General features: G+C 46.5%; 1 protein-coding gene across 1 annotated transcript; it reads left to right on the forward strand.

The window, feature by feature from the left end:
* Positions 1-670: 670 nt before the first annotated feature.
* Positions 671-21,951, forward strand: Arhgap30 (Rho GTPase activating protein 30). The gene is made up of 12 exons (NM_001005508.2): positions 671-1,074; positions 9,186-9,288; positions 12,267-12,411; positions 13,636-13,718; positions 13,868-13,975; positions 14,924-15,051; positions 15,492-15,666; positions 15,745-15,848; positions 15,932-16,009; positions 16,521-16,889; positions 19,069-19,346; positions 19,439-21,951. The coding sequence occupies exons 1-12, from the start codon at positions 978-980 to the stop codon at positions 21,050-21,052; spliced, it is 3,282 nt and encodes a 1,093-aa protein (NP_001005508.2). The 5' UTR covers positions 671-977; the 3' UTR covers positions 21,053-21,951.
* The last annotated feature ends 579 nt before the right edge of the window (positions 21,952-22,530 follow it).

Raw genomic sequence — 22,530 nt, forward strand, 5'->3', positions numbered from 1 at the left:
TTTGTCTGATTCCTGTCTTGCCCCTTGAACTGGGTAAGTCACAAGTGCTATGGACTGAGTCTCTATGTGATTCCCTCCCAGGGAAAGGGCCCAGATACAGCTAAGAAAGGAGCAAGTGGCTTTCAAAAGACATTGTAACCATTTCTGAGAGCCCTCAGGTAGGGCCGTGTGGACATAACCTCCTTTTGGGGAAGCCAGTGCCTTAGTTTCTAAAGTGGTTCTAATCTGACTGTACTGGAAACTTCCAGCAGCTGTGTGGGGTGGTCAGCCGTGTACCCTTTGACAGACAAAGAAACTGAAACTCAAAGTCACCTGGTCTGTGTCCTCATTTTCAAATGTACAGCGACTGGAGGCTCAGTGAAGTAATGTGACCTGACCAAGATGGCAGGGTCATCAAAGAATCCCCCACCCTGGGTATGTTCTTCGTGGTCCTTTCCTGCCGTGCTCACAGGCAAAGCCTCGGGTCTCTGTCCCACCTAGAGATTTCGGTCTCTAGAAATGGCAGCCACCTGCTCACACCCCAGGCACCCTTACTCCACCCCGAGATTCTGACATCACCTTCTGCTGTGACCAATGAATGGAGTCCCAGCAATGATGAGGATGTGAATGCCAGCTACCTCCCCCACCCGAGGCCTGTGGTTGCAAAGATGCTCTAACAGGAAGCGGGTTTGAGGAGCTGCACAGCTTCCTGCTCCCCCTCGAGCTGCACAGGACGAGAAGGGCTAGCGCTCAGCTTGGCCACGAGACACAGCTTCATGCCAGGGTTCTGGTAGCTTCCTCTTCCATATCTACTTCCGTGTGGCCCCAGGGGCCCCCCAGAGGCAAGCGCTGCTGTCCCTTGCCCAGGCCACCCTCCACCTCCAGTTTGGAGCCCTGCCCCCCCTGGGGCTGGGCCAAGCCCAACTACTGACTGGGATTCCATGGGGGACTGGTAGGTCAAAGGTCTTGGGGGACAGAGATCCCGGGGGGCCCTGGTCATGAAGTCTCGGCAGAAAGGAAAGAAGAAGGGCAGCTCTAAGGAACGGGTGTTTGGGTGTGACCTACGTGAGCATCTACAGCACTCGGGCCAGGAAGGTAAGGAGGTCAATTGGAACGGGGCAGCTGGGTGGCTGGATTGCCATGCAGACGCCAACCTTGTCTTCTCCGTTGGGCAGAATGAGCTCTTAGGGAACGGGCAGTGGCCCAGGATCACCACACCTGAGATCTAGGCAAAGGCAAGACAGGAAATGTGGCTCAGAGAAGAAGATGGAGAGGTGCCCTTCTGCGGTAGTTAGGGACCGGGTAGCTGAGAACTCGAGGATGGGAATGCCGAGGGAATGTGTCCCGGGGTGGGGTGGGGGATGAGATTTGGAAAATCTGGAGAGGTGGATGAATCAGATGAGAGAATGGAGACTGGGGACAGGGTGGAGGGAATGGAGGTCGGATGCCAGAAGAATGGCTGAAGGGATAGTTGGTGGAACACTAAGTGGAGATACAGGTAAGAAAGGGCCCAGCGAGTCTGAGGATAGAACTTGCGGAGGGGAGAGGAAGGCATTCTAACTGGAGAACAGCACCAAGGGACAAGGACCTAGCCCTTCTGCACCTTTGCTGGGCCACAGGAGTGGGGGCAGCAGGGAGGAGTGACACTCTTCTTTAAATTGCTTGCAAAGAAGAAACCCGTTGATGGTAGACTGCACCGGGAATGCGGGAAAAGTGAACCAGACTGCTTCAGCCCTGGTTTGAAGTGGGGAGTGGAAACTACAATAAAGAGGGGTGTGCACCCAGTCTGGAGCTCCCTCTGCAGTGGGCCTGGGAGCTCATCACTGTGTAGGACATGCAGTCACCACTCAGAACCAGGCCTTAATTTGTTCTGAAATTGATCAGTGCCGACCCGACTACACTGCCCAGCTTGTTTTCAGCACGCAGAGCAACTTAACAAAAAAAGGGGGCACAATTCTGCCCCCCTCCACTCCACCCCACCCCAATCTGTCATTTCCTCTTTGTCCCCCTTCTCTGGTTGCCTGCAGTGAAGGGAGGGTGGTGGTGGTTCCCAGCTCATTTCCTGCTCTTGGCCCCGCCCTTGTGTCCCCAGACACCTCCTTCCCCTTTTCTCCTCCATCAGAGGGCCCCAACCCTACCAGCCTCCATTAAGGGAAAGCCCAGGCCCTAAGAAATAGTTAAACAGATGAGGTAGGCTTTTCTGTGCCTTCTTCTCTGTGAGCAGGCCTGGCTCCTTTATAATTGTTCCACTCTAGACAATTAATCTTTCTTTTTTAAAGTTATTGCTCACCTTATTTAGGTATTTTGTGTACATACTGGGGAGGGGCACATTCGTTCCAGGGCAGGTGGGAGGTCAGAGGACAACTTGAGAGGATCAGTTTTCTTTTCCTAGCCTGTGGGTCCCAGAGGTGAACCTGGGGTCATCGGGTTTGACAGCAAGCACCTTTACCCACTGAACCATCTCACAGGTGATATTTATTTTTGTCCTGTGTAAGTGTGTGGCTGCATGTATCACGGGGCATGGGTGAAGGTCGGAGGGCACATTTTGGAAGCTTGTTCTCTCATCATGTGGGTCCCGGGGATTGAACTAAGGACTTCAGGATTGATCGCAGGCATCCTTTACCCTCTGACATGGATGATGAAAACATTTTTTTGAGATTTATTTACTTTTAACATATATATGATACATATATACATATATATATATATGAATTTTTTGCCTGCTTGAATGTCTGTGATGCACTGGTGTGACATGCCCATGGAGGATAGGAGAGGGTGTCAGATTCTCTTTGGAACTGGAGTTATAGACAATTGTTAGCTGTCGTGCGGGTGTTGGGAACTGAACCCAGGTCCTCTGGAACAATAGTCAGTTCTCTCTCTTTTTTTTTAATAGTCTGTTCTCTTACCTGTTGATCCATGTAGCCAGCACTAGACAAATGACTTTTGACAGAGAACCATATGACTTAATTGGGGATGATATTCTTTTTGTTGTTTGTTTGCTTGTTTTTCGAGGCAGGGTTTTTTCTGTGTAGCCCTGGCTGTCCTGGAACTCACTCTATAGACCAGGCTGGCCTCAAACTCAGCAATCTGCCTGCCTCTGCCTCCCAAGTGCTGGGATTAAAGACATGTGCCACCACTGCTGGGCGGGGATGATATTCTTGTAGCTCTGGGTTCTCAGTTCAACCTCCTTACGCTGGTTTTCCCCTTTCCTGTGATTCCCAGCACCAACTCTGTCTTGAAATGTAAGACCCATAGACAGCCAGACTCTACTTCTGTGATCCTTGGGCCCACCATTCCCTCTAGAGATCCGGGGATAATGAAAAGTGGCTGGGCTCCTGGTTGTAAGTGAACCTCAGAGCATGAGAGGACCACCTTCTGTCCCTCACCAGAACCTCACCCGAGTCCAAGGCTCCAGAGCTGAATGTTGGCTGCCAGAGCATCATAGAGGCTTCCCCTGAGTAAAACATCCCTGGTACAGACAGAGTTTGGATGAATTAAGCTGACTGATAACAGTTTCTCTCATTAGCCAAAGGCCCAGTAAGTGAATGAAGGCTCAGACCAGGCAGGTCATCTGCTTCCGGTGAACTGATATTCACAGATATATCATCTTGGTTTTCTCTATCTTTACATTCTCGTTCAACCTCAGACCTCTTCCCCAACTCTTTTTCCCCTAAATGGATCTTTTTCTTCCCCTAAGCCCTACTACACATGCTTGGATATCTTGTTTAGGTTTCTGATTTGCTGTAGGTCCTTTTTCCTTGACTCCATCCATATCCTTCTAGTCATTTTGACTCTATCACCCCAATCTTGTGTCTAGGCTGTATCTCTGACTTGATTCCTCTGATTTATATCTGCAGTTCCACAACCTCTGTGACCCTGCTATCTCTTAGCCCACTTCCTTTATGGCTCTGGCTCCTTGAGATCTTCCCTCTCTGTACAGACCAACTCCAGGGATTCAAAAATCAACTGAAAAGAAAAGGAGAAGAACACCTAGTTTAGATGGAACTAGGAGTTTAGATGAGATGGGGCTATTGATGTTAATATATTTATTTTGAGATGCAGTCTTGCTGTGCAGCTCTGAGTCCTGGGATTACCAGTATGCAGTATCTAGGCCCAGACAGCAGACTATTTTTGAATCAGCAGAGTAATGTGGTGGCTAACAGAGTCGATGTAGCACTAGGTACTCAAAGGCAGAACAGTAACTTCAACACTCCAGTTGGCCTCATCTCTGCATTCATTGCAGAGAGGTAGGAACAGGGGGATCATGGGAAAATGCAAATGGTCTTAAGGCATGAACCGTAATCCACAAGCTTGGGACTGGAGTAAGGTGAGAAAGAATGACAAGGGCCCCAAATTTCAGGAACCACTCAGTCTAGGGACATTGTGCAAATGTCTTCGGTCCCTCATTCTAAGGATGGTGCACGTTAACATATGCACTGCCCTGAACATGAAGCCGTCCTTCAGTGTCCTTTACCTTCCACAGTTCTTTTCTTGGCTTTCCCAAGTTCTGGTTATAAGCAAAAAGAGAAAGGATCTGAAAACCAGGTCACAGGAAGAGAACTGAAAGCCGGTGATTGGTCTATATCCTTCACCGTTTCTCTGCTGTACTTTGTTCCACAAAAAGCTTGGGATGGCTTCTGAGACCCCACACAACGAACAGCACAAATGATGGAAGAAGCTGATGCAAAGGGAAAGGAAGTAGGCAGCAGCCAGAAATGTGCACCCGTTCGATCATTCTGTGTGGCTTCTAGGGGTGGGCCTTGAACTGCCCAGTAGTTAACGTCATGTGAGACTCATGAGGCCTTTGGGAAACAAAGCACAGGCAGCTTAGAAGAAACACAGCTTTCTCTGACAGTGACATTGGAGGAATCTCTCCAGTGAGTTCCAGCGAACAGGACCCAGTGTTTCGTCAAAGGCAATGTCCTTTATCTGGTCTCATCAATGATTCTGATGTAAATTCTGATTTATTCTCTATATAAGCTAGCAAAGATTTGATGTTTCACCTCAGTGAGAATTAGGATTCTCTGATGCAGTAGTACCTTTTATCAGGAGGTATAGATACAACACACTTATAATAAAGTATGCACGTACACTGGGCTAAAGAGATGGCTCAACAGTTAAGAGCGACCTGGAGAGATGGCTCAGCGGTTAAGAGCATTAAGACACTGCTCTTCCAGAGGTCCTGAGTTCAATTCCCAGCAACCACATGGTGGCTTACAACCATCTGTTAATGGGATTTGATGCCCTCTTCTGGTGTGTCTGAAGATAGCTACAGTATACTCATAAATAAAATAAAGAAATAATTCTTTTTAAAAAACAAACAAACAGTTAAGAATATTTTGCAGAGGACCTGAGATTAGTTCCCAGCACCCACAGTGTGGCTCCCAACCACCCGTATCTCCAGTTCCACCTTAAACTGACACCCTCTTCTGGATACCTCAGGTACCTGCATGTACCATACAAATTAAATATGTCTTTTTAAAAATACCATAATGAGCAAAGAAAGCACTATGGGAACTGTACCATAGATATATGCAATGGGTTCAGAACCCACAGCAGTGTTTTCCCTTACCTTTGTCTTACTCACATGTGTGTATGTGGGTGTACTTGTGTATGTGGAGATTTGAGATTGGTGTTTTGGATCTTCCTCCGTTACTCTCCACCATATTATTTTGGGGAGGGTCTCAGTCAAACCCACAGTTTGCTGATGTTGCTAGTATCACCAGCCTGATTGCTCTGGGGCATCCCCACTCTCCACCTTCCGAGGTTGGACTTGCAACCCATTTACATGGACTCTGGGGCTATGAACTCCAGTCCTCTTGATTTCCAGACAAGTTCTCGTAACTGCCTGGCCACCTCCCTAGCCCTTGCTTACTTTTTTGTTTCCAGGCGGTCTCATTATGTTGTAGGCTGTCCCTGAATCCCTGGGCTTAAGTGCCTCAGCCTTCCAACGAGCACAGACGGTAGACATGAGCCGCTTAGCCCAGCTAAGAGGTGATGCTTGAGATACCATTTTTCAGGAATAGTTTGCCAGGCAACTGGAGGGAAAGGTATTTCCCGACAGGAGAAGAAAGTGAGTGCCTTAATTTTGTGCTACAGCGAACCTCCCAAAACCAAAACAGAGAAATTCTGAAGAGGTTGATGTGGTTCATCACTGCAGTAGCTTGGCTTCAGAGAGCGTATATTGGCATCCTGGCAAGGGACTCCACACAATATGGTGAGGTGGAAAGAAAATTGTCCACATACAGAAGGGAAGAGGAGCATGCAGTGGGATTGCTTATGACAACCCACTCTCTGATCCAGGCACACAGAGCCCACCCCACCCTGAAGAGGTAGCACTGGGAGGCTTGTTGGAACACAGTTATAATCCCAGAACCTGAAAAGTATAGGAGCGTCTTGAAAGGCCGGCCTGAGCCCCTGACCTAATCATCAGTCACTAGGTCCCACCTTTTTAACTGTCTCCCCATCTCAAATCTCCACTTTGAGGGGAAAAAGCATATCCAAACTGCATCAATGAGGGATGGTGCCCTGACTTGTTTATGAACTTGCAAAGGGCCCAGTTATGGAATTTGTCAGGATCTAGTCTGTGAAGGTCTTATATCCCAGGCTGAAGAGTTCATATTTTATTCCTTAGTCTGTGTTCTCCCATTTTAAGATAAGCAATGAGGCCGGGTGGTGGTGGTGGTGGTGGCACACTCCTTTAATTCCAGGACTCGGGAGGCAGAGGCAGGTGATCTCTGAGTTCTACAAGAACTCTAAGGTCTACAGAGTGAGTTCCAGGATAGCCAGGACTACACAGAGAAATCCTATGGGGAAATGAATAAACAAACCAAAACCCAAAAACCAACCAAGCAACCGGACATAAAACAAATCAAAACAAAAACCAAAGGAAAAGATAAGCAGTGGGTATTTGGGTGGAGTTGGCTGGGTGCTTATATAGCCAAGGGTTTCAAGGGTGGAAAGAACCTCGTTGTACAGTTTTGTGTTAGGTTGCATGCATAGCTCTCCTTAGCTTTCTAGGTGGGATTCAAAACTTGTTCTTGAGACTCTATCTGATACTCTGCCAAGATAACAGGAGAAATACCACATATTATCCTTAAGGAGATTAACATAGTGGTAGCCCAGGGTCAGAAGAGGTAACATCACTTCTCTTGCATGTGTGTGTGGGTGGGTGCACATGTGCCACAGAGGACATGTGGAGCGCAAAGGACAACTTGTGGAAGTCAGCTTTCTTGTCTCATGCTTTACCATGTGATCAGACATGGTACTTTCCAATGCCAAACTGAATAACTGCAAACTCTCTTACCGGAGAAAGTCCCTCAAACTTCGGCTGGCTTCCATGTCAGTCGGATAAGCATCGTTCATTTTTTTTCATGGATGGTAGAGAATTACATAAAAGCAATTTGGGGAGCGGACTTTGACTTTGTCTCCCCTGCAGCACCAGACTGCTGCCCCCTTTACAACTTCTGGGGTGACAGTTGGTGTCAATGAGAAGTTTCAGTTCTGAAGCGGCAGACCTGTGTTTCCCATGCCTCCTGTTATGAAAGCTGAGTTCGAGGCTGGAAAGATGGTCCAGCAATTGAGCGCCCATGCTACTCTTGCAGAGGACCAGGTTTCAGTTCCCAGCACTCCTGTTGAGCAATCCTGTGTGGGCGAATACATATGCAGAAGTAAAAAAAAAATTAATAAACGAAAGCTGAATATAAGATACCTGTTATGCTTTTTGTTTTTCAAAATTTTTATTTATTTGGACAGCTTTGGAGAGTTGGTCCTTGCCTTCCATCTTGTGAGGAGGGTCTCTTTTGTTTCTGCTACTACACAGTGCACTCCAGGCTAGCTGACCCACCAACTTACAGATCATCATGCCGTAGGAGTGCTGGGATTATAGGTTCAAGTCACTGAACCTAGCTCTTATATGAGTGATCAGCAAAGACATATCTCCCTGGCCTTGCTTTTCGTTGTTGTCTCCCTGGTGTATCCGGAGAGTTTCTATGAAGGATAAAAGTCAAATAAGACTGATTTGGTGATGATGATGATTGATTGTGATAATGATGATGTTTGCTTTTATTGAGACAAGGTCTTCCTGTGTAGCCCTGGCTGTCCTGGAACTCACTTTGTAGACCAGGCTGGCCTCGAACTCAGAAATCCACCTGCCTCTGCCTCCCGAGAGCTGGGATTAAAGGCGTGCGCCACCACACCCAGTGTAATTATTTATCTTTAAGCTAACTAATTTTTATGGTTTTGTTATCTGAATTTATATATATAAGCTGTGAAATATATTAACTGTTAAACTAGAATGCAAGGTTATTGTAGAAAAATGGTTTATCATTCTACAGCTCTAACCCATCATTTCCTTTAAATCATACATAATAAACGGGATATACTACTGAGTATATAATCACAAAAGGAGGGACTGAGGTGCTTGGTTTGGCAGACTGCTTGCCTCGCATGCACAGACCCTAGGTTTGATTCCCCAATATCACATTAACTAAATATGGGGCATAAACTCATAAGCTCAGCATTCAGGAAACAGAAGCAGTAGGATCAGGAATTCAAAGTCACAAGTTTAAGGCCATCCTTATCCATATCACAAATTGAAGGCCATATCCAGATTGAGTCCCTGTCTCAAAAGAAAACAAAGGAATTAGGCAGTGGTGGCTCATTCCTGAGAGGCAGAGGCAGGCGGATCTCTGTAAGTTCGAGACTAGCCTGGTCTACAGAAGGAGTTCCAGGACAGCCTCAGAAACCCTGTCTCAGGGGGAAAAAAAAAGGGCCAGGTGTGGTGTCGCACTCCTTTAATCCCAGCACTTGGGAGGCAGAGGCAGGCAGATTTCTGAGTTCAAGGCCAGCCTGGTCTACAAAGTGAGTTCCAGGAAAGCCAGGGCTACACAGAGAAACCCTGTCTCGAAAAAAACAAAACAAAACAAAAAAAGGTGAAGTTTTGGAAAGAGAATGAAGAGGGTTAATATTGAGGAGCAGTGAGTTCCTCTTCAGTACAGGGCTTTATGCTGGTACTCCAGGACCAACGGATAGAAATATTGTACAGATAGGTTCATCTGTAAGAACCTTTCTAGTGAGGGTTGGGTGTTTTACGCTTTGCCCTTAATCTTAGTGAACCCTTTCTCGTGATGCTGCCATTTCTCAGATCCCTTAGCTGAGAAGCTAGAAACGTTTTCTTTCTTTTCTCTGCCTTCTGTGTCCCCCAGTGCCCCAGGTGCTACGGAGCTGTGCAGAGTTTGTGCAAGAGTATGGAGTGGTGGATGGGATCTACCGCCTCTCAGGGGTCTCCTCTAACATCCAGAAGCTCCGGTGAGTCAGATAGAGCAGGCAGACTCTGTGGGTAGGAGGCCAGGGAGCCATGGGAAAGCGGCTGGAGAGAGCTGGAGGAGGGGTGAGGGGAAGTGGGAGGAGGAAGCTGGGGTGTTAGATACTATCCCATGGAGAGGATCTAAAGTCTGGGCAGGTGAAGTGGGGACCCCAAGCTCACTCTTAACACACACTCTCTCCATTCCCACATATACACACACAGTCTACTACTTTTAACACACCCACACACACAGAGGTAAGCAGGTACCCATGATTTGCGTACTATAAAATTTGCCATTTAAAAATCTCTGAGTCAGCCGTTTCAGTATGTCCCCAACACTGTAGCTATCACTATGACACATCCAGAACATATCACCACCCTTCAAAGAAACTCTACATTTCCCCTGCACCCATCCCCAAACTGACTTTCTGTCTGTATGGATCTGTCTGCCCTGGACATCTCAAATAAACCAATGAAATGATACGTGTTTTTCTAAGTCTGCTCTTCCCTCTGAGTTCTTTCAAAGTTCACGCATGCTGTGGCATGAACTAGTATTTTACTGCTTTCTATAGATGAATACAATTCCCTGGCATAGCTACATAAGAATTTTTTTTTTGTTTTTTTATTTTACTCATTCCTCAGTTGGTGGCTGTCCAGGTTTCCACCGTTTGGTTATTCCAAAGGACTCTGCTACAAATGTGTGCAAATTTTTGTGGATGTAGTTTCAGTTATTATGAGTGTATACCTGAGCGGAATTGCTGGGCCATATGGTAACTTCGTGTTGAACTTTTAATAGTAACTACCCAACTGTTTTCCTTAACAGCTGTATCATTTACACCCCTGCCAGCAATGGATGAAGGTTCCAATTTCTCCACGTCCCTGCCAGCTTTTGTTACTGGGTCTTTTTTGGTTGTTGCCACGGTGGTGGGTGTTTACGGATGTGTCATTGTGACTTCTGTATGTGTCTCTCCAGCTGCAGATGAGGTTGACTGGCCTCCACGCACTTCTGAGCTGTGCCTGTTCAAATCTTACGTTTGCGCTTAATTAAGTTTGTTTGTTTGTTTGTTTGTTTGTTGAATCACTGTGTTGTGACAAGATTGTTTGTATGTTCTGAATCCTAGATTGTAATCAGTATGTACTGAGCTGTATTTCCCTTCCCCATCTGTGGGCTGTCGGTTGTCCTCCCCTCCCCCTCCCCATCCTCTTCTTCCTCTTCCTCCTCCTCTTCTTCTTTGTGGTAGTGGGATTTTGAACCCAGGGTTCATTTTATTGATTGTGTCCTTTGACATGTAAATGTTTCTTTTCTTTCTCCTTTCATGTGTGTTATGTGTACATGTGTGTTGGTGTAGTTGTGTGCATTTATGTGGAGGTCAGAGGTCAGTGTTGCTTCTCTTCCACAACCACTCTTCACTTTATTTTCAAATCCATATGTTTTTATTATTATTTATTTATTTATTTATTTATTTATTTATTTATTTATTTACTTAGCATATGAGTGATCTGTCTTCACACATTCCAGAAAAGGGCACTGGATTGCATTACAGATGGTTGTGAGCTACCATGTGGTTACTGGGAATTGAACTCAGGACCTCTGGAAGAGCAGCCAGTACTATTAACAGCTGAGCCATCTCTCCAGCCCCCTAAATTCACGTATTTTTTATTTTATGTGTATAGGTGTTCTGCCTGCTTGTATGTCTATGCATCATGTGTGTGCCTGGTGCCCACAGAGGTCAGATGAGACCCAGAACTGGAATTACAAATGGCTGTGAGGAACCAAGTAGATGCTAGGGATGGAACCTGGGTCTTCTGGAAGAGCAGCCAGTGCTCTTAACCGTTGAACATCTCTTCAGTCCCCTCTACATTATTGTTGTTGTTGTTGTTGTTGTTTGAAGATGGGGTATCATGCTGAACTTGAAGCCTGCAGATTTGGCTAGACAGACTGGCCAGCAAGCTCCCTGGATCCCCTAGTATGTATCCCACTGCTGAGCTTACAGGCTTCTTCTGTTGCTGTGCCTGACATTTTATATAGGTGCTGGGAATCTGAACACAGATTCATATGCTTGTGTGGTGAGCACTTTATCAATTGAGATAGCTCCCTAGCCTCTTGTCTGGATCTCTCTTTCTTCTTTTTCTTCATTATTACTCTGTAACTCAAACTGGCCTAGAACTCATTCTATAGCATAAGCTAATCTCAAATTTGAGGAAATCCTCCTCTCAGGAGAATCTGTGTTTCCGCTTTGTCTATTTTTCTTTCCTTTGGTTGTTGGTATGTTGGGTATCATACTTGGCAACTCTTGGCTAATCTAATCAAGACCACGAAGACTTAACATGTTTGTTTTAAGCATTATACCCAAGCTAGGCATAGTGCTGCACAATGTGAATGCCAGCATTCAGGGGGGCAGAGGCAGATGGATCTCTGTGAGTCAGAGGTCAGCTTGGTTTATATATTGAGCTCCAGGCCACCCAGAGTTATATAGTGGGGTCCTTTCTTTAGAAAGGAAAGAAGGAAGGAAGGAAGGAAGGAAGGAAGGAAGGAAGGAAGGAAGGAAGGAAGGAAGGAAGAAAGAAAGGAAGGAAGAAAGGAAGATGGGGAAGACACATTTACATCCATTCCCCATGTTTATGATTCCTACATATCCATTTGTTGCTACATACCCATATCCCTTATTAGTTATGCACAGATCCACTTACCATTCTTATATTCACATCTACATAACCACATATGCAATTCCTAATACTTGTTTATATATATAGGAAATATATGTAAATATGCCCATATATATGTATATATAATATATATGTGTATATATAATATTATATATATAATGTATATACATATGTATATATGTACATTCCAGTTTCTCCTTTCAAGTCTCACACATGTTGGCCCACGGTCCTATCTGACCTCTCTAGCTCCTGCTTCTCCCTCCACATCCTCTGTCTGACCTTTCCTACTCCTGAGCACCCTGTACCTCCCCAGGCAGGAGTTTGAGACGGAGCGGAAGCCAGACCTGCGCCGGGATGTTTATCTCCAGGACATTCACTGCGTCTCTTCCTTGTGCAAGGCCTACTTCAGAGAACTCCCAGATCCCCTCCTCACTTATCGGCTCTATGACAAGTTTGCTGTGAGTTGAGAGGCAGAAGGGTGGAAGACAGGGTTCAAGGGCAAACACTTCAATTTTGACATCCCAGGTGTGCCCCATGGCAGCCACAATCCTTGTGGAATGGCTACTTTGGAAATGCCTTTATGGGTTGAAGCTGATGAGGCAAAAGCCCATTGGAATTCTGGACATGCATCAATAGTGTGATGCTCCAACACTCGTGATAGTGAGTGACTGGAAAGAAGAAGATTCCTCCTCCTCAAATCTCCTAGTCCCTGTAACCTCTGCCAACCCCCGTCCTTCTTGTCTTCATTTTCTCCCTATTGGTGTGTTTCCTGGAAGGCCTGCAGACCACACACAGCACAGTGGTAAGACTTGGAAGATAAAGGTCAGGTTGTCATAACCAAGTGGCCTTGGAAAGCACCTAGACTAGAGTTTCCCTACACTTAAGAGAACAAGAAAGCTACTCACATAGCAAAAAAATATTTTCAGGAATGTCCCTCCATCCGCTGTAAAGCTGTTAAGTAGCTTTGGAGAAGAAGACATAGTGCAAAAATGGTATCCTAATTTGAGTAACATTTTAAAAATAAAGTTCTAGCTGCTTGGGGAGTTGAGGCAGAAGGATTGCTGGAGCATAGAGTTTGAGCCCAGGTTGGGCAACATAGCAGAATCTTATCTACTTGCCAAAAGGGCTTGTATTTTATTGAGCCAACAATGGGGAGACTCTGAATAGCAACTACATCCTTCTCAGTCCATCTAGCCTAGCCTGGAGGGGTCAACTCCTTAGACACCTTTAAACATCTCTGCAGTCTAGTTCCAGAGCTGTACCAAAGCAGACAAGGGAAGGATAGTGAGTAGTTCAAGGTCACGAGACAGACTATTAAGTGTATGCGTGAGATCCAGCAGTCATTTGTTGTTCAGAAGGTCCTAGGCTTTCTTCCTGTGGCTCTAGGAATCAAACCTGTGGTCTTGGGCATGCAAAGCAAGCCCTCTCCCATGGGGCTAAATCCTTGCCCTTGTTTTCTTGCTTTTGCATCTACCTCGAGAGTGCTGGGGTCGTAGGCGTGTGCTACCATACTCAGCTGGAGGTGTTTTTAACTTTACTATTTTATGGTGCCTTGAAGATTTCGGTGGGGCCATTGTGGAACATAGCACAGATGATTCCCAAGAGTTTAATTTGGAGCTCTGAGAAGCACATGGGGTCAAATCTGAGTCAATGTCTCCTACTTATGCCTCTGTTCCCAATAGGAGGCAGTGGCCGTGCAGCTAGAGCCAGAGCGATTGGTCAAGATCCTAGAAGTGCTTCAAGAACTCCCTATCCAAAACTACAGGTGTGTGAGGCTCCACCCCCTGTACTGCAGAGCCATCTCTGTCCCCTCCTCCTGTGCCCTAAGGGCCCAGCCTTGCTTGTCCCTCCCAACTTTCAAGTCTCAGCCCAACCATTTTATATTTTAGACGATCTCTTTCTTCCTTCTTGCAGGACCCTGGAATTCCTTATGCGCCACTTGGTCCACATGGCCTCATTTAGTGCCCAAACCAACATGCATGCTCGCAATCTGGCAATTGTGTGGGCCCCCAACCTGCTGAGGTGGGTGCGTGTATGAGCAGTGTGAATGAAGCTCCTGGGAGGCTAAATGTACACAGATGGGTGTGGTTGTGTAGGTGTACTGGAGAAGGGTTTTGAGGAGGGTCTCATAAACCCAGCAAGGCAGGAAAGTTCAGCAGCAGCCAAGTGGTACACAGTCCACTGACTTGGGCCTTCTCTGAGACTGAGTGAGGTTGTTAAGAGCTAGGCCTCTGTTTCTTTCCACGGGGCTGTGGAGTTCAGGGGCTAGAATCTTGGTTTTTGCCAACCAGTTGTTGAGTAAACATCCTTACAATCTATTCAAGACCTGGCCTGTATTTCAGTATGGCACAAAGCAGTATCAATTATAACAATTTCCATAGCCCTCCTTTTGTGCTACAGTACAAGAAGTGTGAAAGGAAGGTGCATACTATGTGAAGGTGTCTAAGGTGGCTTTCCTGGGGGAAGTGACATCCGAGCTTGAATCGTACATGTATGTGGCTTAAGAGGTAGAACTGGGGGCCTGGAGTGATGGCGCAGAGGTTAAGAGCACTGGCTGTTCTTCCAGAGGTCCTGAGTTCAATTCCCAGCGTGGCTCACAACCATCTGTAATGAGATCTGATGCCCTCTTCTGGTGTGTCTGAAGACAGCGACTGTGTACTCAAATAAAATAAATAAATCTTAAAAAAAAAAAAAAAGAGGTAGAACTGGAGGTAAGGACAAGGAGGGGAGAACATAGTAGGGTATTTCAGAAGCAGGGCATTTTGTAACACTTTAACACTAACACTCAGGAGACAGAGGTAGGAGCTTGGTGTATACAGAGAGTCCCATGTCACAGTAATATAACGAGATCCTGACCTGTCTGTCTTGTGTGTGTGTGTGTGTGTGTGTGTGTGTGTGTGTGTGTGTGTGTGTGTGTCGCGCATGCGCCTGTTTTGAGCTGTGGGAGGGGCCAACTCCACGTCTTTACAGGTCTAAGGACATAGAGGCCTCAGGCTTCAATGGGACAGCAGCGTTCATGGAGGTTCGAGTGCAGTCCATTGTTGTGGAGTTCATCCTTACCCATGTGGACCAGCTCTTTAGGGGTGACTCCCTCTCTGGTTAGTATCCTTTCTGCCCGTTACATATCACCGCTCTGCCAGGGGAATCATGTTACAGAGAGCTTAATTGTTTCCTGGTCTTTTAACTAAGATGGAGTGTGAGGAGCCTCAAAGTCATTTAATTCACTTTTCTCATACTGTGGGTAGGAAGCGTCTCTCATAGAGAGAAGTAGGTGATGGTCATATACAGAGACTACTGGAGAGATATTAATACAGCTAGGGCTTGAGCAGGCACTTTCTACTGTCACTGTAGCACACAGGTTGGCCTCTGCATCACCTCTTGGGGTCTCCTGGTCCCCTTTGTTACGATACAGAGGGTCTATCTCCAAGAGCCTCAGAATAGATCTTAGCTTGGTAGTTGGTGAGGTAGGGATGGATTGGGGACATGAGGTTCCTTTCTTGGCTCTGTTTTTGGCTGGATATTTCCTTTGTTTTCCTAGCTGGTGTAGACTTGGAGAGTGGATGGAAATCACTTCCAGGAGCCCGGGCATCAGGCAGCTCCGAGGACCTCATGCCCACCTCTCTTCCCTACCACTTGCCCAGCATCTTGCAGGCTGGGGATGGACCTCCACAGATCCGACCCTACCATACTATTATTGAGATTGCGGAACACAAGTAAGGTCTCCTTCCTGGGACTCCATCCCTTCACTGATCATCAGGCTGCTCTCCTAATTGCATCCCCATTATCTGCAGGAGAAAGGGGTCATTGAAGGTCAGGAAATGGCGCTCTATCTTCAATTTGGGTCGATCTGGACACGAGACAAAACGTAAACTTCCGCTGAGGGTTGAGGACAGGGGTAAGTCTGGGACAGTGGGGGGATAGGACGCTGCTGAATCTGTGCAGGGTCCTGGTGCTATCTATGTATGTCCGTATTTTCAGAAGAAAAATCCAGTAAGGGGACACTGCGGCCTGCCAAAAGCATGGACTCGCTGAGTGCTGCCGCTGGGGCCAGTGACGGTGAGTAGAGGTCTCAGTGGCTATGTGTGTATGTGTATGTGCAGTGACAACAGCAGCAAAGGCCTGTGGGTTTATAAGTATAGCCAACTATGCCTACTAATTAATAAAAATTAATGAGTTCCTATTAATATACCAGTCTTGGAGTTAGATGCCAAGTTTTACTGAGATGAACCTATTGTCTAATCTCTGAGTGTATTCATGAGTATTTGTATGTGAAGGAGACTCTGAGTATGTATATAGGAGGGTGTCAACACATGCACTCGTGTATGTGGTAGTGATATCTGGTGACGGTATCTACAGAGAGGAAGAAGATCCATCAGGTAGGTGTGTCTTTTGATCTTCTGACCGGATGGATAAGTTGCAGTAGTGGCTAAAGGAAGCTGGGTCTGGTATGTTCCACTTATCCTGCCTCTAGAATCTAAGAAAACAGAGGCAATGAGGTCTTGCATGAGCTGGCAGGACCCCTTGAAGCTGAGGCTAATGACTACCTGACTCTCTCTCTCTTCTGCAGAGCCGGAGGGGCTGGTGGGGTCCAGCAGTTCTCAGCCAAGCTCACTGATGCCTGAGAGCTTGGAGAGTAATTCTATGGAAGGTGAACAGGAGCCTGAAGCAGAGGCACCGGGCAGTGCCAATTCTGAGCCGGGAACTCCACGAGCCGGGCGATCAGCTGTTCGGGCCTTAGGTAGCAGTAGAGCAGAGCGTTGTGCTGGTGTCCACATCTCAGACCCTTACAACGTCAACCTCCCTCTGCACATAACCTCCATCCTCAGTGTTCCTCCAAACATCATCTCTAATGTCTCCTTGGTCAGGCTCACCCGAGGCCTTGAGTGCCCTGCCCTACAACCCCGGCCAAGCCCTGCCTTGGGTCCTGGCCCCCCAGGTGAGAACTTGGAGATTTCCTAGGGGTCTAGAAATTTAGGTTGATGTTCTGGGATGAGGATGTAGGCTTGGAAGGTCAGAGGCCTCAGTCCTTAGGCTTTCTGTTGTCTGATATTGCCTGCCTACATCTGGAGTATGGGAATCCATGATATTATCGTGTTATATAAAGTTCATGGAGAGGGAAATCTCTGCCAGGCTTCAAATCCACTGATTTAATCCCAAGATTAGGGCTGTATGCCAGACATGTAAAGGGGTTTAGTAAATATGAGTAAGTAAAAAGCTAGTGTTAAGAGTTACTGCCAAGGGCTGGTGAGATGGCTCAGCAGGTAAGAGCACCCGACTGCTCTTCTGAAGGTCCAGAGTTCAAATCCCAGCAACCACATGGTGGCTCACAACCATCTGTAACAAGATCTGACTCCCTCTTCTGGAGTGTCTGAAGACAGCTACAGTGTACTTACATATAATAAATAAATAAATCTTAAAAAAAAAAAAAAGAGTTACTGCCAAGCTGGGCCATAGTGGCGCAGGCCTGTAGTCTCAGCACCCGGAGGGCAGAGGCTACAGAGTGAGTTCCAGGACAGTCGGGGTTATTGAGCTAGCAGACACTTCTCAGCACACGCTGAGCATCAGGAGGCATTGGCTCACTTCATTTTTTCATAGTATGAAGATACAAGTATTGTTATTCTCACATTACAACAGTAGAGCCTGAGAGTCATCTCAAACAGCTTACTTACTACTGAGTTAGGTAGGAAGAAGCGAAGCTAGGATCTGACCCATGCTCCCATTCCACCTTCCCAAAGCGTCACTGATGAGAAACCCTGAGGTTGTATAGGGCAGACATAACTGGGACAGTTAAGTACACAGAGGTGCAGGTTTTGTCTGTACCACATGTTCACTGTGTGACCTTGGACAAATTGCTTTGAGTTTGGGTTGTTGTTGTTGTTTAAGATTTTTTTTTTAATTTATATGAGTACACTGCAGCTGTCTTCAGACACAAACTAGAAGGCACATAGGACCCCATTACAGATGGTTGTGAGCCACCATATGGTTGCTGGGAATTGAACTCAGGACCTCTGGAAGAGCAGTCAGTGCTCTTAACCACTGAGTCATCTCTCCCACTCTTCGGTTTTATTACATGCAAAACAAGGATAAGGAGCAGAGGATATGTATGCTCCATTGGTAGAGTGCTTGCCTGGGATGCACAGAGCCCCGGGTGTGATCTCCAGCACCATATAAACCTGGCACGGAAGCTTACCTCTGTAATCCAACACTTAGGAGATGGAGATGGGAACAATGGAAGCTTGACGTCAAGCCCCAGCTCTGTGGTTTGAGACTGGCCTGTGGTACAAGAGACACGTCCCGACAAAGGGTGTAGTGTAGCATCCTTCATAACAGATCTTTTATTTTTGGAATGTGTGTGTGTGTGGAGGGGAGTTGCATGTGCTGTGTGCATGTGAATGGAGATCGCAGAAGACAACTTTAGGTGTTGTTCTTCAGATGCTGTCTTGATTTTTTAAACATTTTATATGACTGAGTATTTCACTGGCCTGGAACTTGCCAAGTAAGCTAGGGTGGTTGGACAACTAACTGCATGGACCCACCTATCCCCCATGTCTGCCCAGTGCTAGGATCATAAGAGCACACCATCATACCTAGACTAATTTTACATGAATTTTGGGGGTCAAACTCAGGTCCTCATGTTTGCATACCATCAATTTATGAACTAAACCATCTCTCCAACCCCTCTATGTAATATTTTATTCTGCAGAGAAAATAGAGAAAATCATTATAAAAATCCAAAACACAATGCTTAGGGCTGGTCATGGTGGTGCGTGTGTTTAATCCAAACACGTAGGAGGCAGAGATAGGTTGATCTCTGTCATTCTGAGGCCAACCTGGTCTACCTATCGAGGACCAGTCCAAGTAGCGCTATGTAGTGACAATTTGCCTCAAAAACAAATATACAAATAACCCACAATGCTTGCTACTTCAGTGAGAATTAACCAAGAGAGCTCTATAAGTAGTTAGTCATTCTGGTCTGAGAGGATGAGCCATGTGGACTATCTGTTAAATACTGGGAGTGTTGGGCCCCTAGCATGTCAATGTGAGGAATACCGTATTGGAAGGGGTTGGGGCTGACTTTGACTTTTTGATTCCTGGAACTATCTTTCTCTCAACAGATGAGAAATCAGAGGCAAGATCAGTCCCAGGTCCCCTGGATGACTCGAGCCCTGCAGCCATGACTCCTGCCCTAGAGGACTCCCTGTCCCAGGAAGTGCAGGACTCCTTCTCCTTCCTAGAGGATTTGAGCAGCTCAGAGCCTGAGTGGGTGGGGGTGGAGGAGAGGGAGGTGGCCAAGGCAGAAGCCGCAGGAGCAGCAGGAGCAGCAGCTTTCTCCCTTGGGGAGGACGACCCTGGGATGGGCTACCTGGAGGAGCTGCTGAGAGTTGGGCCTCAGGTAAGGAGGAGATTCGCTGGGTATATAAGTAGTGTGTAGCCCAGAGAGTGGATAGGGCTACCTGGTCCTTAGCCACAATGTTACGCCTACAGGTAGAAGAGTTCTCTGTGGAGCCACCCCTGGATGACCTGTCTCTGGATGATACTCAGTATGTCCTGGCTCCTAACTGCTGCTCCCTTGATTCTGCGGTTTCCACACCTGACGTAGAAGAGGACTATGGGGAAGAAGTCTTCTTGAGTGCCTATGATGATCTGAGTCCCCTTCTGGGGCCTAAACCCATCAACTGGGAAGGTGTAGGGAGTCTGGAGGAAGAGGCAGCAGGGTGTGGGAAACAACCTCCAACACAGGATGAAGAAGAACAGGCCTGCTCAGAAACCAGGCAGGAAAAGGAGGCTAAGCCCCGGAGCACATCAGATAACCGGGAAGAAGCAGAGGCAACTCCAGAGACTGAGATGGAGGCTGGAAAGGCTGATGCGGAAGGAGGGGAGGCTGAGAGAAGCCAAAAGGTGATGGATAGTTTTAAAGAAGGGAGTAGGGAAGAGCTAGAGGCCAAGGAAGAAAATTCCGAAGGTCGAGAGGTTGAAAGTATAAAGGAGACCAAGGATGTGGAAAAAATAATAGGAGAACCGGGTAAAGATGAGGAGAGAGAGATTGGGAGAGAAGAAGGAGCTGAGAAAGGAGATGACACCCCAGTAGACTCTGATATGGATCCAGAGCATGTGTTCCAGGAAGACCTGGTTCTTGAGGAGAGCTGGGAAGTTGTCCACAAGCATGAGGCTGAGAAAGGCAGAGAGAGTGAGACCAAAGAGCTGAGGAGGAAGAGTGACCTTAAGTCAAGAGAAGACCAAGGACACAGTGAAGACAGTGGAAGTCCAGAAGAGGGTGATGATAGGAAGGAAGGGGTTTTCAGCAAGGAACAAAAAAGTATAGACGTAGAAACTGAAGTCATGAGAGGTGTTGGTGACCACTTAGAAGAGGGGGCCCTCTCTGAAGGGCCAGGTGTCGAGTTACTGAGGGTTGACAGTACAGAAGAAATCAATGAACAGACCTCTGAGATGAAACAAGCCCCGCTACAGCCATCTGAACCAGAGGGCATGGAGGCTGAGGGACAGCTTAATCCTGAGACATGTGACCTGTATTCTTGTCCCTGTGGGTCAGCTGGTGGTGTGGGCATGCGTCTGGCTTCCACCCTAGTTCAGGTCCGACAGGTCCGCTCTGTCCCTGTAGTGCCCCCCAAACCACAGTTTGCCAAGATGCCCAGTGCAATGTGTAGCAAGATCCATGTAGCACCTGCAAGCCCATGTCCAAGGCCTGGTAGGCTTGATGGGACTCCTGGAGAAAAAGCTTGGGGTTCTCGAGCTTCCTGGAGGAATGGGGGCAGTCTTTCTTTTGATGCTGCTGTGGCCCTGGCCCGGGAACGCCAGAGGACCGAGTCTCAGGGAGTTCTGCGGACCCAGACCTGTACTGGAGGTGGGGATTATAGTCTCAGCTCCAGAACCCCTCCTTGTAGCATGATCCTTGCCCATTCTTCCCGGCCCCTTAGCTGTTTGGAACGCCCACCTGAAGGCACAGAGGGGTCTGAGCCCAGGAGTCGGCTTAGTCTGCCCCCTAGAGAGCTTCACCCTGTTGTCCCTCTTGTGGCCCCTCAGCGCCAGACATATGCTTTTGAAACACAGACTAATCATGGGAAAGATGAAGGGGTATGATTAGGACAGGACAAGAGGAACCAAGAAATCATCACCAATCTCTGGAGCACTTGCCTAGCTGTCTTTGCTGCCTCGGCAGCTGAGATGTCTAATTCCATAGGCTTGGGTCCTCCAGCTTCTTGTTTTGACCATGAGAGGTACAGACTTGGTGGATTTACTTATGTTTGTGTTAGACACAAAGCCACTTATGTCTTAGCAGAGTCTTAAGAAACATAGAACAATCTTGTTTCCAGGGAGTTAACAAAAACATAGGGTAGGTAAAAGCTTTTTTTTTTCTTAAATTTAAATACAGTGGGGGAATTTCAGCCAAACTTTTGCCCTATTCTGAGCTGTGAATATCTCTTCACAGAAGCCTACTGTAGATGTGGGAGATATAGGACCAGATATAGAATAGCTCACCCCTGATTTGTTCCTAGATTTTTGGCTGTCTTCTGACCCTCTTTAGTTTCAGAGTAGGAGAAACATCCAAGAAGCTCTTTAAAGTCCTCAGTGTTTGCTGAAGGAAATGGGTGGCATCCTCTACCTTCAATTATTTTGCAGAAGAGGTCCTCCCATTTTAGGAAAAGGGAATGTTGGGCTGAAGAGATAGCTCAGAGGTTAAGAGCACCTACTGTTCTTCCAGAGGTCCTGAGTTCAATTCCTAGCAATCACATGATGGCTCACAACCATCTGTAACGGAATTTGATGCCTTCTACGGGTGAGTCTGAAGAGAGCAATGGTGTACTCATTCATATACATAAAATAAATAAAGAAAGAAAAGAAAAAGGAAAAGAAAAGTAGAGGGAATGTCACTCAATTTGGCTCTAGCACTGTCTCTGCACAGGCTGGGGCTACAGGCCACCATTTAGCAATGGTGGGTATTTGATAATAAAAGCTGAATTTTTTTTTTAACATTTAAACAGTGTATGTACTTTGTCTTATTAAAGTTTTGGGTGAATGGTATCACATTCCAAAGTTGCCAAAATGTATATATCTTGTTTTTTCTTATTTAGATATTCTTCCTCAGTTGTCATGGGAAACTGTAGCTAGAAAGTAGAACTGGGTTCATGGTGGTCAAGAAATGAGGAAGAGAAACCTGTATTTACATAATGTTCATCTAATGCCAGGAATTGGGCCAGATTTGTGTGCATAAAAACTTTGCTCTTGAATTTATTTAATCCACTTGATGTGAAGTTGGTATTGGTATTTCCGTTTTACAAAGAAATTGAGCTGTAGTTAAGTAAAAATGCCCATCAAAAACCTCAGAGTTAAGAAGTGTTAGTTTCTAGGTGTGGTGGCTGTCTTTAATCCTAGCACTTGGGAGTGGAGAGATCTATGTGTATTCGAGTCCAGCATAGTTTATGTAGGACTACATAGAAATACCCTATCGCAAAAAAAAAAAAAAAAAAAAAAAAGTGTCAGTTCAGAGTCTGAATGGCTTCAGAATCTGAATTCTAGCTATTGCTATTATACTTCACTATTCCAAAATCACTCTGGGT

The sequence above is a fragment of the Mus musculus genome, chromosome 1 (genome assembly GCF_000001635.26).
Source record: "Mus musculus strain C57BL/6J chromosome 1, GRCm38.p6 C57BL/6J".
Classification (NCBI taxonomy): Eukaryota; Metazoa; Chordata; class Mammalia; order Rodentia; family Muridae; genus Mus; species Mus musculus.

What these genes read in the sequence shown, in the direction of transcription:
- Arhgap30 (NM_001005508.2), top strand. Translation starts at nt 978, where the DNA reads ATGAAGTCTCGGCAGAAAGGAAAGAAGAAGGGCAGCTCTAAGGAACGG. An exon ending in TAGGGGTGACTCCCTCTCTG is followed by an intron (nt 15,052 to 15,491) that starts GTTAGTATCCTT and finishes TTGTTTTCCTAG; the next exon opens with CTGGTGTAGACTTGGAGAGT. An exon ending in CTTGGGTCCTGGCCCCCCAG is followed by an intron (nt 16,890 to 19,068) that starts GTGAGAACTTGG and finishes TTCTCTCAACAG; the next exon opens with ATGAGAAATCAGAGGCAAGA.